At 45.4% G+C, this 14396-nt stretch overlaps 1 protein-coding gene across 1 annotated transcript; it reads left to right on the top strand.

The window, feature by feature from the left end:
- The first annotated feature begins 3377 nt into the window (after positions 1 to 3377).
- On the top strand, positions 3378 to 14095 carry BMP2 (bone morphogenetic protein 2). Its single transcript, XM_007191728.2, has 3 exons — positions 3378 to 3518; positions 4667 to 5016; positions 12387 to 14095. The coding sequence occupies exons 2-3, from the start codon at positions 4674 to 4676 to the stop codon at positions 13229 to 13231; spliced, it is 1188 nt and encodes a 395-aa protein (XP_007191790.2). The 5' UTR covers positions 3378 to 3518; positions 4667 to 4673; the 3' UTR covers positions 13232 to 14095.
- The last annotated feature ends 301 nt before the right edge of the window (positions 14096 to 14396 follow it).

Raw genomic sequence — 14396 nt, 5'->3', positions numbered from 1 at the left:
GCTGAAAAACTTGCAATAAACCTTTGAAGAAGGTAGCATGGACCATGGCTAGCAGCAAATGATATTTTCAAGGGAAATAGACACTGTCACCTCAAAGTAATAACCCTGCATTCTGAGCTGCAGGTGGGAAGGTGGCTGTGCACAAAGAGAATAAAAAGAGGTCATCTCCATTTAGATTTATTGTTTCAAACTATTCCTAATGCCTAGAAAATGGGTAGGTTCGATCATCCTGTACTTCGCACCCCAAATCAGTCTTTGGAGATTATTTATTTACTTACATATTTACTTCTTTATTTATTGACTTCTTTCTCCCAAGCGTTCAAACTCATTTCGACCACAAGAGGGCAGCCATCTCTAAAAAACAGCCAGAGAGCCTGGATCTTAAGAGAAATAGGGCCAACATTTAGGAAGTTGTGTGTGGGCAGGGCATTCAGCAGACCCTGGGTAGTCACATATCACACACAAGAGGTTCTGTGATGGGCAACACTGAAATGGGATAGAGTGCCCAGAAGTGCCAATTTTCCCTCCGATTCTTGATGATCAAAGATTATTTCACAGACTGACAAGGCTCCCAAGTTATGAAGGCCTGCAGCTGTGAGACATCCTTGATGTCAACACCAAAGATTTATTTTTCATCCTTACTTGAGGCACATTCAATAGCTGTCAGCTTTCTCCTCCTCTTTAAAAGCTACACACTGATTTAGGTTTCATATAAGTTTTGTTTTGTTTTTTAAATCTCACTGATGACAGAAACTATTGTTAACTCCTCAATTAAACTTGATAGGGAAGGAAATTGTTTCAGAAGCACAATAAACACTTTCTGACTTAAAGTGTCTGTGAAGAGAATATCTTCTCTTGCCAACTTGTTTGGTCTCCAATGATTCAGAGTGGCAAACAGCTTCCATAGTGCATTTTCAGGGAAAAATAGTACCATGTTCCTGAATATTTTGTCCCTCCTCCTCCCCATTTATTTTCCTAGTAGGCAGGCTTCCTCATAAATACCTTATTTGACCTTTATACTTGCAGAAACAGCGAGTGCCTAATTCCCCTCTGTGAGTTGCTAATCCGATTTACGTGAGCGGAACCTAGAATTATTTTAGCTTTCCAACTGAAAAAATAATACACATGGATAATAGATTGTTATGAGTTCCTGCTTCAGGCTTTTCTCTTTCTGCTCTGCAGGCTGAAGGTTCTGTGCAAGCGAACTTGATTTTGCCCATCTGGCCTTTTCTAAAAATTTTCTCCCCTTGGGTAAACTTGTTGAGCTGTGCATGGGGGATCCTGGAATCCTGGAAAGGATTGAAAGCCTTAGCCTTGAAATTTGTGGTGCAGCAAATTTGGGGACTCTCTCAGCTGAGGAAGACAAGTCACTTGACCACATGTCACAGATCAGCTGCTGGGGCCTGGTGTAAGTGGGTGGGGCAGAAGGTTCTAAGGTCTCAGACCAGAATTGTCCTGTCTGCTCGGCTCACACTGTGCGTTATTTTACCTTCCTCTGAGTTGCCTCTGAGCTGGGCAAGATAAATATCACAAGGCATGAAGTGATTGCTACCATAAGAAGAAATAAAATCCCTCTCATCCTCTCTTCTCTCTCTCACACACACACACACAGTCCATTATGCGCATGTCACGTATAGCAGGACATCCATTTCACAGACATATTTACAGAAATGTGCGCTTTCGTTAGCACATATTTACATATATGGATATATTTAGAGACATACACGTGTATATTTGTGTATTACATATATACTTATTGGAGTAATAGTGCACATTTATATAAATACATTTACATATGTAAATAAATATATCTCTCTGTGTTAAAGTTTAAGTAACACCCAATATCCAATCTCTAGTTTTCTTTTAATTCTTCTCCCACCCCGGGGAAACACAGAAGTGTGTACCCCAAGCCTATGCCAAGATGCCTTGTAACTTGGTTGAGTTCTTCTTTTAATCGACTATTATTGAACATCTTCAAACTGAAAGTTGAATAACGGGCCGGGAGGGGCAATAAGGCCCGACCCAGCATTCGTCAGGGATTTCACTCCCGGAGTCCTAGCCAGGGGCCGCCTCTCCGACGGATCTCCCCTCTGAGGGTAGGGGCTGGAGGCGCGAGCGCCCCCTCTGCGGCCGCGAGTCCCCGCCCTCGGCCCCACCCCGCCGCGGCTGCCCCGGCGCGCCGTCCACACCCCTGCGCGCTGCTCCCGCCCGCTCGGGGATCCCCGGCGAGCCGCGCCACCGAGGGGGAGGTGTTCGGCCTGGGCCGGGAGGGAGACGGCAGGCGGCGTCCCCTTTAAAAGCCGCGAGCGCCGCGCCACGGCGCCGCCGCCGCCGCCGTCGCCGCCGGAGTCCTCGCCCCGCCGCGCCGCGCTGCGCCCGGCTCGCGCTGCGCCTGCCGCTCTGCTTCCCACACCCGGCCGGGGATTGGCAGCCGCCGCCGGACATCGGCTGCCACAGGCTCCGCCGCCCACCCGAACGACCTCGGGGCGAGCGCCTCGCGGATTACTGCGGGCTCCGAGGCACCCGCGCCCGCAGACCCTGCGCGGGTTGGAGCACCCGGCCGTGCGCGCCGCTGCGCCGTGGCCTCGGCTGCCCGGGCCGCGCCGGAGCCGAAGACCGGCGTGCAGAGCGCCGGGGAGCCGGGAGCCGAGCCCGAGCGCCGCGATGCCGATCACCTCCCGCCGGAGCTCGGGGGCCTGGGACATGCCGGCCGAGGTGTGATCAGACCCCAGGCTGGCCACAAAGGGCACAGCGGCTTGGCCCGGGGGCGAGGAGAGCGAGGGGAGAGCGCGGCCACCCGCTTCGGCGGCCCGAGACTCGGCTCGACTCGCTGGAGAATGCGCCCGAGGACGCCGGAGCGCCGGAGCCCCGGTGGTTTCAACTGGCTAGCGCTAATGGGGGTGCGCTGGAGGAAGGCAGAGTGATGCGGGGGGGCAACTCGCCCGGCACCGAGATCGCCGCTGCGCCCTTCCCCGGACCCGGCGTCTCCCAGGATGTCTGGCCCGAGCCATGGGCCCCGGCGGAGCTAGCGCCGAGCGCCCGACCCCCGCCCCCAGAGTCCCGGAGCCAGCCCCCCGCGGGGCCACGCGTCCCGCGGGCTCTGGTTCCTAAGGACGACGACAGCACCAGCTTTTACTTTCTCCCTTCCCTTCCCTGCTCCGCACTCCTCCCCCTGCTCGCTGTTGTTGTGTGTCAGCACTTGGCTGGAGACTTCTTGAACTTGCAGGGAGAGTAACTTGCGCTCCCCACTTCGCGCCGGTGCCTCTGCCCCAGCGGACCCAGCCTCGCCGCCTGCGAACCCCGCCGCCCCTCCACTCCACCGCTGGGCCCGACCCGAGACGCCGTTCCCTGCGTTCGGAGAGAGACTGCCCGGCCGGCACCCGGGAGGAGAAGGAGGAGGCGAAGGAAGGGAACCCGGTCCCTGCGCCAGGTCCTTCAGCCAGAGCTTTTTCCATGTGGAGGCTCTTTCAATGGACGTGTCCCCGCGTGCTTCTTAGACGGTCTGCGGTTTCCTAAAGGTAGACAACGTGGCCCGGGGCCGAGGCCGGGGCTGTGGGTGGGCGCGGGGCCCCGGCGGATGAGCCCCTCCCGGGGCCAGGTTGGGCCGGACGTAAACAGAGCAGGTCCACGTGCAGCCGAGCTCCTGCGGGGATGCCCCCATCCTACCGCCGCCGGGCGACCATCGGCTTTGCACTCCCGGCTCGCACTCTTCCGCCCCTCCTCCCTCCCTTCTTTTCGGCATTTTATTAGGGCTGTTAACACTTAGATGATTTTTTTTTTTAAGTCAAAGAAATCCCTTGGAGAGGGTGGCCCCTGGATTTCACCCGTTAGCTGCCAACCTATACGCCTTGCCGTGGCGATCTCTTCTGACTTTTTCAAGTTTCTCCGGGAGACCTGCTCTCTGTACTCAGAGCTGCGTCCCATTTGGGAAAATATTAGAAGTTGGGATTCTCCCTGTTTGTTTCCAGGAATGCGAGGGGGCAGTTCTTTCGTGCCACCTTGTGCTGACACGGGAATTAATAGATATTAGCCATCTACGTAATCCTATGAAGATACCTGCGTATTTTGACTGCATTGGGGGGAGGGGGTTCGGGGATAGAGTGGCCTGCCCTGACACCTCTAAGGTTAGAGACGTGGGCCACAGGTTGCAAGTGACTTCGGAAGTTGTGCCCTTGAGTTTACTGGCTCTGGAAGTTATAGACCGTGTGTGTGTATCAGGAAGTTCTATACAGTGCCTCTAAGGAAGTCACATGCACCATTTGCGAGTGTTTATATGCAAGCGAGCGCTGTGTGATTGGGTTAGTTTAGGGGACGGAGGGGTGTGAGACCAAACGGTGGTTTCCCCAGGTTCCCTGCACAGGCTGTCAGCGTGTCACAGAAAGAAAAGGTGACAGTCGCTGACGCGGGGTGGGGTGGGGGCAAATCTTGTCAGACGGATTGAGAATGGAATGGGAGGGGGAAATCCATCTGGCTCAGGAACTAAGGGTCTTCCGTTCTCCCAAACGTTTGAGCTTCAGCTCCTCTGAAGTGTCTCCGCGAGTGTTGTCAGCCGGGTGGGCACCCTGGAGGAGGAAGCAAGGGGACCGAGCGGGAGCCGGGACCGCGGGGGCGGAAGGGGGGAGGGCTGGGCGGAGAACTCCGTGACTCACGTCGGCCCTGTCCTCAGGTCGACCATGGTGGCCGGGACCCGCTGTCTTCTAGCGTTGCTGCTTCCCCAGGTCCTCCTGGGCGTTGCGGCCGGCCTCATTCCCGAGCTGGGCCGGAGGAAGTTCGCGGTGTCTGCTGGCCGGTCTTCGTCCCAGCCCTCGGACGACGTCCTGAGTGAGTTCGAGTTGCGGCTGCTTAGCATGTTCGGCCTGAAGCAGAGACCCACCCCCAGCAGGGGTGCCGTGGTGCCCCCCTACATGCTGGACCTGTACCGCCGGCACTCGGGCCAGCCTGGCGCGCCCGCCCCGGACCACCGGCTGGAGAGGGCAGCCAGCCTCGCCAACACCGTGCGCAGCTTCCACCACGAAGGTGAGGCTTGGAGCCGGGGCGCGGGGGCGGAGACGGGGGCGGGGAGTCGTCCAGCCAAGCGCCCCACAGTGGGCAGACAGCAGGCGTCCCTGGAAGGGCAGCTTGGCCGGGGCGCTGCAGACGTTTCCATGTTTGCCTCTGTAAGAACCTTTACGAACCTGGCATTCACTCACTGCCTGTGTGGCGGGAGAGCCAGGGATTCCCCTTTGGTAAATCTGCACCCTTTTCCTGGCTTGCAGCCAGAAGAGCGACTCCTCCTCCAGGAACTGGAGAGAAATCAAGTGATGGGGAAGATGAGGGCAAAAGGCTTGCCCCTAGTCAGCTAAACGTGCAAGAATTCCATAGGAGAAGAATGAGAAGGAGGGGGGCAGATTGGGATCTCTTTAGGTCTGTTTGGAAGCCTTTGCTCTATAAATCTGCTTCTCTTGCTTAAGCCGGGGTTTCAAGCATGACAGAGCCAAGGGCAGAATTTTCAGAGATAGTATTGAAAAATCAAAGCCCAGGGCTCCAATGTCTTTCTAATTTACAGTAGATCTGGACCTGGTTTGGAATATTTCAAATCCCTATCTAATCCTCGTGGGAGATCAATTCCACAATCAATCTTATTGTTTCCACAATGACTTTCTTGTCTTGTGCTTAAATCTGAGATGAACTCCGGAGTAGAGACAAGGCTAGCCTTCAGATAAAAGCTTTTGCAGCAACTGCCTGTTTTCCTTCATGTGCATTGAAATGTGGGGTTTTTTTTTTCTTTAATGATACTGGATGTGGTTTTTCTAAGGTAGGATATTTATGCTTGTTTCATCAGAAAGGCATTTAGTGGATTTGAAATGTCTTAGAGCAGCTAGTGAGATCTGTTGTACCCAAGTTCTTAGGGCAATTGGTCAAAAATATTTTCCACTTCAATTCTTTTTCTACACTTTTAAATGTTCCTTTGGCTTAACACATTCTAAACGAGCCCAGGTTCGTTCAAGTTCTAGAGAATGGTCCAAAGTTGTATATCACAGAGCAGCCACTTGTAGGATATCAGGGAACTGGGATATTGTTCCAGTTTTCTTGCCTTGCCTTGCTGAGGTAGTCAATTTCGAGTGGAAATCTACCCTCTGATATAAAGAAATCAGTAGTGTCACAGCCAGGCATTTTCTGCCAGTGTGAAGGAGAACTTATACTTGTGAGAACAGCAGTCGATAGTGGGAAGGGGTCCTAAAGGCCGGTCACATAACAAAAGGGACTTCATCAAGGCAGCTATACATAATGAAGGGGACATGAATTGAAAAATCAATTCATTTTTCAGCACATTTCTAAGTGAGGTGCTCTCTGCTAGCAGAAATCATATTTGAAAGGAAATAAGATCCCATTTTACTCCTTCAGGATTCATCCACTGAAAGCAGAAGTTGTCTGTTGTCATGCAGAAATGTTCTTGTTCCTGTACATTCTGTCATCACCACCTTGGGGAGATTATAGATCCAGCTCATCATTCCCAGCTGCTGCTGATTAGAATTGTTTTTCTGGATAGAAAAGTAATAAGAATTGCTATTTCAGCCACCTCTCCTGGAGATATAACATGGAAACCATTCTGAACTTTATTTTTAAGGCCAAGAAGGCACTGTGTATGTCTCTTAGAACTTTAAAGGAAGATAGATCATTTAAGGCATTTGACACCTAAAAACGTTCAGTTGCATGAGGATTCCATCAGTGAAGTCTGCATATTTCTCCTTCCTCTGGAAGTGGCTCGACCAAAACTAAACAGGCTAGAACTTATTGGAGTGTATGATTTTAACTTAAATAGCATGCTTGAGTTTATAAGTCAGAATTTATGTCTTTAAACGTGTAAATGTTATGCACCAAATAGTGCAGAAGTTACCAACTTGCTTAAAATCAACTTGCAATAACTTCAGATCTTTATGCAGTTAGATAATAAAAAAAAGCTATGTAATGTTTGCCCCAAGTTTCAACAAACCCATTTCTTTTCTTCTTAAGACTAGCATATAATCATTAAGCTACAAATTACCCTTTTTTGAAGACCGTTTCATTTTTACGTAAACCAGAATTTGGTTTTTGTAAACATTCTTGTTTATAAAACATCCATGCATGACACTAAAAAATCTTTTAATAAACCATGTGATTAAGGCTGCAGGTTTAAGAGCAGAATTTGGTTCCTAGAGCCTTTGTGGACGTTTATTTGGTAAAGGACCAAAGGACCTGATTACGAGAATTACCTGTTGGTTTTATTTGCGGGTGGGATCTGGGTAATTTGGCGGAATACAAGACAAGAAGTATCATGATGGCATTCTTTCAACCGATGTGTGAAGATAATGGGTCCACATCATAGGTGATCTGACACAGAAATTATCAGTTGTCATTTCTCCTATTAAGCTTTGTCTAGTCCTTTCTCCAGTGGCTTTTATTCGGGAGAGCCCAAGCGCTGGAAAAATTTTCTTTTTTCAGAGTTGCTAAAAAGTGCTTCGGAACGGCCACTGAGGATAGAAAAATCACTTCTTCAACTGGAAACAGTGTTTTGTGTTTTGCTTGTAGTTAAAAACACATTGAAATTGGTTGACTTTATTGGCCTTGCAAAAAATCTTCATTCTTTCCTGTCAGATTGGAATATGGAAGGACCACGTGCTCGCTCTCCAGACTCTGAAGGACACAGTTCTCTTTTTGCCCAAAATAACTGAATTATTTGCCTCTATGACTGAAGCTTTGAAATAGAGATTAACCCTGTTCCCACAAATGTAATTTTCTTGAAAATATCCATTTAAAAAGAAAGTTCAAGAAACAACCACTGCTCTGTGATGGAGCACTGGTATCACAAATTCCCAGTGCAACCAAAGGATTTGGACACATACACCCCCCCAAACCAGTGCTCACTTGGGGTGCTTCCCCAGTGTCCCCAGGTATTTCATTGTGATTGTGAAAGGCCCCCTTTAGGTAGAACAGGCGTTCTGTTTAGAAATGCTCATAGAGATTGAGGCTTTGGTGCCCAGAGATAGTTCTTGCACTTATGTTTTCCATTCTGCCTCTTTTTTACTGGTTCCTCTCTGTTCCCCCTTGATCCCTCCTCATGAAGCTATTTTGTCTTTTTTTAAGATTTGCCCCTTTGTGTATTTCACCAAATAAGCAACAATAAGAGGGCCCTGGATCATTCCAAAGGTGATGGAGCTAAGAGAGTGGGTAGAGGCCAAATCAGGGTTGGTGACCATGACCATGCTCTTTCTTTTAGCTGCCATCTCCTTTGTTGTCTTTGTTTTTTTAACTGATTCATTTTAACCTTTTGTATTTTATCGTTTTTTTTCTCCTTGATACATCAATTCTCTAACCATTATTTTATATTTTGGAAAATTTTCTTTATTATTCTCCACTACTTTCATTTTATTTCAGGGCAGTGATTTCCAACCTTACTGATTTGCTAGAACTTTCCCAGGTTTTTATTGTTGTTTTCTTAATGGACATTTTTTTGTCTAAAGAGTGTTGCAAAATTCTCAAAATGTAATGACAACTCACTTTTTGCTAAAACTCAGCAAAACTTGTCCTCGTCATACTGTAGGACAAACAGGCAGTCACAAAATATCAGTGGTTCCACACAAGATCTTTATGTCCCAGTGGCCCCTGCCACTTTACTTTTCTGCTTTACTTTTCTGTTCTGTCTGCTTCTTCCACCATTTCTATCCCTTTAACTGGGACAGAACTTGCCCTACGGTTATCATTGTGTTAAATATAAATCTGCCTCTAATGGTTTTGACTTTTGCTTGCGTTTTTGACTCCTCCCCTATGTTAGATGGTGCCGTCTAGTGGCCAGAAACTTGGAAGCTGCAGTAGACTCAAGTTCATAGCTATGTTCTTAGTTTACTAGCTCTGTGACCTTAGGAAAGTCACATAACCTCTCTGAGCTCCAACTATTTCATTTACAAGATGGAGCTAGTAACAGTTCCTCTCTAACTGATTTGTCATAAGGTAATTCATATAAAGTTCTTAGTGCCAGACCTGGCACAAACAACCATTCAGCACACTTGCGTCATTATCGTGATGACTTGTTTCTTTATGTCCTATTCTCTGCTGGTCTAGGGAAGAGGAGGCCAAAGTGGACCTAGGCTAGCTGAGGGAATTCAATCTCATCTTTTCGAATGTAGATGAATAATTGACAGCGTAGATGATTAAGTTAGAACTTCACTTTTTGGAGGAGAGGTCAAATGTCATTGTTGCCTTATTTTTCTTTACTTTCCCACATTTTTGCAGCCATAGCTCCATCTATTTGGATAAGAACTTAGAGGTTCAAGAACCCATGTCTAAGATAGGCTGGAATCCTCAGATCCCTTGGCAAGTGCAGCTTATTCAATAAGGGTTATTTATTTACAGAGAATTAATAATTGTATATACCTCTAGAAAAGCATACATTACCTACTTAGGTAAATGCTCCATATTTTCAGAATCCCTAGGCTTGATGTGGTGATTTGCAGATTCTTTACTTCATTTCACAAGGTTCAGATTTTTTTCTACCTTCTAGAAAAAATTCATGTTCCCTTGAAGATCAAAGGAGAGGGTAGTAGGTGCCCTAACCTTGGTCAGTTGTTTTCCTGGGTTTGGGGGTTTCTGTGACCTTCTGACTTATCTCTGTGACCAGAGTCTGCAGTCAGCGGTCTTGTCATGGAGGCCTTTGTATTAAGGAGGGATAGTGGTCCTTCAGGGATTAGGCTGACTGAGATGAAACTGCAAAGTTGAGAGGGATCTTCACATTACTTGTTAATGTTTAATAGTGTAATTTTTTCCTTTGCTAAGTGATTATCCTTTTGGCCACTTACCTCCAATGAGATTTTGAAGCACATGAAACTGCTTTTTTATAGGTTAAATCCAGTTGAATGATGGCAGTTTTATATAATTCAGTCTCATATTAGTCTTTTGGAGGGTTATTGTTCTATTTAATGCCCCTTTTATAACCATCCTCTTTACTTGTCTCTCGTGCTTACCTGGGAGATTGTTCCTTCATCCTCCTCCTGGGGTGTGTGTGTGTGTGTGTGTGTGTGTGTATGATTTCTCTGGGCACCTTTGTTAATACAGCTGTTCCCCAAAGGCCCTGGATAATGTGCCGTTCCTTCCTCTCCTTAAAAGAAGAGAGAGCGCTTTTAGGTGTGCTGGGATCAGCGAAGTCAGTTGCCCGGGTCCAGGCCTTGGCTTTGTGTCATTGTGTCTGAAGGATGTGCTGATTTTTAGGTCACTCTTCTTTTCTCTGGTAGCTAGTGGCTTCTCTGCTGAAAGAATGCCTTCAGGAGAAACATCAGAGGGCTCCTGAATTGCAGGGAGGAAAGGAAAGAAGGGGCTAAACACAACCCTTGATACTTGTCGGAGCCACAGAGGAGAGTTCTGGTTGATTGGTGGGAGGGTTATTTTAAAAATAGTGCCTGGCCCGAAGTACCATTAGCCAGCAGTGGGGTTTAGAGCGGCTCTCCAAAGGTATCCGTATGGGTGCGGGTTAGCAGGCTTGAGGGGACCGTGGGGAACTCCCTTCTTGGCCTGATGGTCTCCCTGTCCAAGGAGAGGAGCTTTAGATCTTTCTATTCTGAGTCTGGCTGCTCACCCCTGGCCTCAAGTCTTACTCCTTGGCCAACGCTAATGGTTCGTCTATTCATTTCTATATTATTTAACAAAAAGGCACTTTAAAATATGTTCCTGGCAATTTATACTTGCATGTGAAAAACATTCTTTAAAACCTTTAGCCTCGAAGGGCAGTTCACCAGCTTCCAGCATTACCTCACCTGGGAGCTGCTAGAAATGCTGCATCTCAGGCCCTACCCCAGACTCACCCACTGAATCAGAATCTGCATTTGAAGAGTTAAGGTGTCCTATAGGTGTTTTGCACACAGGTTGAAGTTTGAGAAACGTCTCATTAAAGCATTCCTCCATAATTTGGTATAAACCACCCCTGTTGACCTTAGCTTGCAGTGATGACTGTTGCTTTGATGATGAAGGTTTACACAGGTAGAACCTTTGAGTGAGCGATCTGAAGTGATTATGCTTTGCTAAGGTGTCTAAATTTTGTGAACAATGAATAGCTGTTTGGTTCAGGAAAAATACAACCAGAAAATTAATGAAAACATGGTTTCCTCTTATGGTGATGACATGGCCAAATAGATTTTGTTAGCACTCAGGTTGGATCCTGAATGAAGCAGGTAAAATTTGTTGACAGTGAAATAACAGGATGTGGTAAAGCTAGAAGAAAGTAAACCCAAATATCCCAAATTCTAGTGCTGTTTACTATCAATTTAATAATAATGTATACCTTTGATGATTTGCAGACTATACATTCAAGGTGCTATGTTATATTTTATTGTTTGCTCGACAAGCAGTACTCCTTAAAATTGAAATTCTGGAATTTTAAATAAGGAAAAACTTTTATGAATAGCCCACTTAAATGGCTATTTTAAAATAATGATAATAGATATAAAATGATTATTCTGTAATTAGATTATCCCTTACATCATGAATGTCATAATGGCATTTCTGTAGATTTTTATAAAGTGGGGGGAGGGTTATCTGTACCCTGTAGCCTATTATTGGGTAGGTGTATATTTTTAATATGGTTTATTTTTTTTTTAAGATAAAGGAATTATAAACAGAAGAGAATTATTTTTTTCCCAAAAGCATCTGAAATGAGATTTTGATTTTTGAGGTCATAAAGAGGTGAGAGAACAGACAAAGTTGGGAAGTTATTTCTCTTGAAATCATCCAGCCTTAATTACTACAGTGTCCTAGTACCACCCTTACGTTTCCAAAGAAGTAGATCCCTGTAAATGCCTTTGTCTCTGGACTTTTGAGTAAAATAGTAGGGTGTACTTTGCAAAATGTCATCGTTGATGTTGAGTTTCAGAGTCTTTAATTAGGAAACTGAAATCTGTATATCGAGATTTGTAAGTCATCTAAATTGCAGAGTAATGTTTGAGAATACTGCTTAAGGGATTGACATTAAAGCCTTTTTCTTTTTAAGAAATGCAATAATTTCCTCAAATCCTTACTCATTAGACCTCTACTAACTATAGTGCTGACTTTTTTTTGCCCTAAAGTCTGTGAATTCCAAAGAAATGCTTCACCATTTCCCCCATTATTATAGCCACCTGGAAGCAGTATTCACGTATTAGATTAAACATGTAACAGTGAATTGTGAAATTTTGTTTCATGGTGTGCATATTGACATAAATGTATAGAAAAGGGAGGATCATTTCTTTATCTAAAGGGGAAATTTTAACTTTCTGGCTGCAGATTTTTACATATGTTAAATCAAACCCTGAAGTGATGTATATAAATCCTTATATACAATCAAATTGTCATACTTGCCTTACTGAATGATTTTTCTTTTTTTCCACTTTTTTATATTAAATTAGAATCTTTGGAAGAATTGCCAGAAATGAGTGGAAAAACAACCCGTAGATTCTTCTTTAATTTAACTTCTATCCCCACTGAGGAGTTTATCACCTCAGCAGAACTTCAGGTCTTTCGGGAACAGATGCAGGAAACTTTGGAAAACAATAGCAGTTTCCATCACCGAATTAATATTTATGAAATTATAAAACCTGCCACAGCCAACTCCGAGTTCCCCGTGACCAGACTTCTGGACACCAGGTTGGTGACTCAGAATGCCAGCAGGTGGGAGAGCTTTGATGTCACCCCTGCCGTGATGAGGTGGACAGCGCAGGGGCTCGCCAACCACGGGTTTGTGGTGGAGGTGGCCCACCCAGAGGACAGCCACGGGGTCTCCAAGAGGCACGTGCGGATTAGCAGGTCTTTGCACCAAGACGAGCACAGCTGGTCACAGAGAAGGCCCTTGCTGGTCACTTTTGGCCACGATGGGAAAGGACACCCTCTCCACAAAAGAGAAAAGCGTCAGGCGAAACACAAACAGCGGAAACGCCTCAAGTCCAGTTGTAAGAGACACCCTTTGTACGTGGACTTCAGTGACGTGGGGTGGAATGACTGGATCGTCGCCCCCCCGGGGTATCATGCCTTTTACTGCCACGGGGAGTGCCCTTTCCCCCTGGCCGATCACCTGAACTCCACGAACCACGCCATCGTCCAGACGCTGGTCAACTCAGTTAACTCTAAGATTCCCAAGGCGTGCTGTGTCCCAACGGAACTCAGTGCCATCTCCATGTTGTACCTTGACGAGAATGAAAAGGTGGTATTAAAGAACTATCAGGACATGGTTGTCGAGGGTTGTGGGTGTCGTTAGCACAGCAAAATAAAATAAAATAAATATATATATATATTTTAGAAAAAAGCAAAAAAAAAAAAAAATCAAGTTGACACTTTAATATTTCCCAATGAAGACTTTATTTATGGAATGGAATGGAGAAAAAAAAAAACACAGCTATTTTGAAAATATATTTATATCTACGAAAAGAAGTTGGGAAAACAAATATTTTAATCAGAGAATTATTCCTTAAAGATTTTAAAATGTATTTAGTTGTACATTTTATATGGGTTCAACCCCAGCACATGAAGTATAATGGTCAGATTTATTTTGTATTTATTTACTATTATAACCACTTTTTAGGAAAGATAGCTAATTTGTATTTATATGTAATCAAAAGAAGTATTGGGTTTGTACATAATTTTCCAAAAATTGTAGTTGTTTTCAGTCGTGTGTATTTAAGATGAAAAGTCTACATGGAAGGTTACTCTGGCAAAGTGCTTAGCACATTTGCTTTTTTTTTGCAGTGCTACTGTTAAGGTCACAAGTTCATGTCCAGAAAAAAAAAAAAAAAAAAAAGTGGATAATCCACTCTGCTGACTTTCAAGATTATTATATTATTCAATTCTCAGGAATGTTGCAGAGTGGTTGTCCAGTCCATGAGAACTTACGTCCTTATTAGGTGGAATATTTGGATAAGAACCAGACATTGCTGATCTAATATAGAAACCCCCCACCCCTTAGTTTGCAGAAAGAATAAAGCAGGACCAATAGAAATAATTAAGAAAACGATGAACCTGCAGGAAAGTGAATGATGGTTTGTTGTTCTTCTTTCCTAAACTAGTGATCCCTTCAAAGGGGCTGGTCTGGCCAAAGTATTAAATAAAACATAAGATTTCTTCATTATTGATATTGTGGTCATGTATATTTAAAACTGATATCTAGTGGCCCTCGTGAAGAGTTGAAAATTGATTTGTATTTTACTTTTACCTCACCTGAGAGCTCTTTACGCTCAAAGGACTCAATTTTCTAACTTTGCCCCTCCACAGCAAAATTGTTTTCTGCCTACCCCTGTTCTCTGTTCCATCAGCTTGCTTTTCTTTCCAAGGTTATGTGTTTGAACACATTTCTCCAAATGTTAAACCTATTTCAGATAATAAATATCAAAGCTCTGGCATTTCATTCTATAAAGGCCAACCTGTAA

This window comes from Balaenoptera acutorostrata, chromosome 15, assembly GCF_949987535.1.
Source record: "Balaenoptera acutorostrata chromosome 15, mBalAcu1.1, whole genome shotgun sequence".
In the NCBI taxonomy this organism is placed as follows: Eukaryota; Metazoa; Chordata; class Mammalia; order Artiodactyla; family Balaenopteridae; genus Balaenoptera; species Balaenoptera acutorostrata.
This window is presented reverse-complemented; position numbering and strand designations above follow the sequence as displayed.

Coding starts and splice junctions, on each gene's coding strand:
- BMP2 (XM_007191728.2), top strand. CDS start 4,674: ATGGTGGCCGGGACCCGCTGTCTTCTAGCGTTGCTGCTTCCCCAGGTC. Junction 5,017..12,386: donor GCGCAGCTTCCACCACGAAG/GTGAGGCTTGGA, acceptor ATATTAAATTAG/AATCTTTGGAAGAATTGCCA.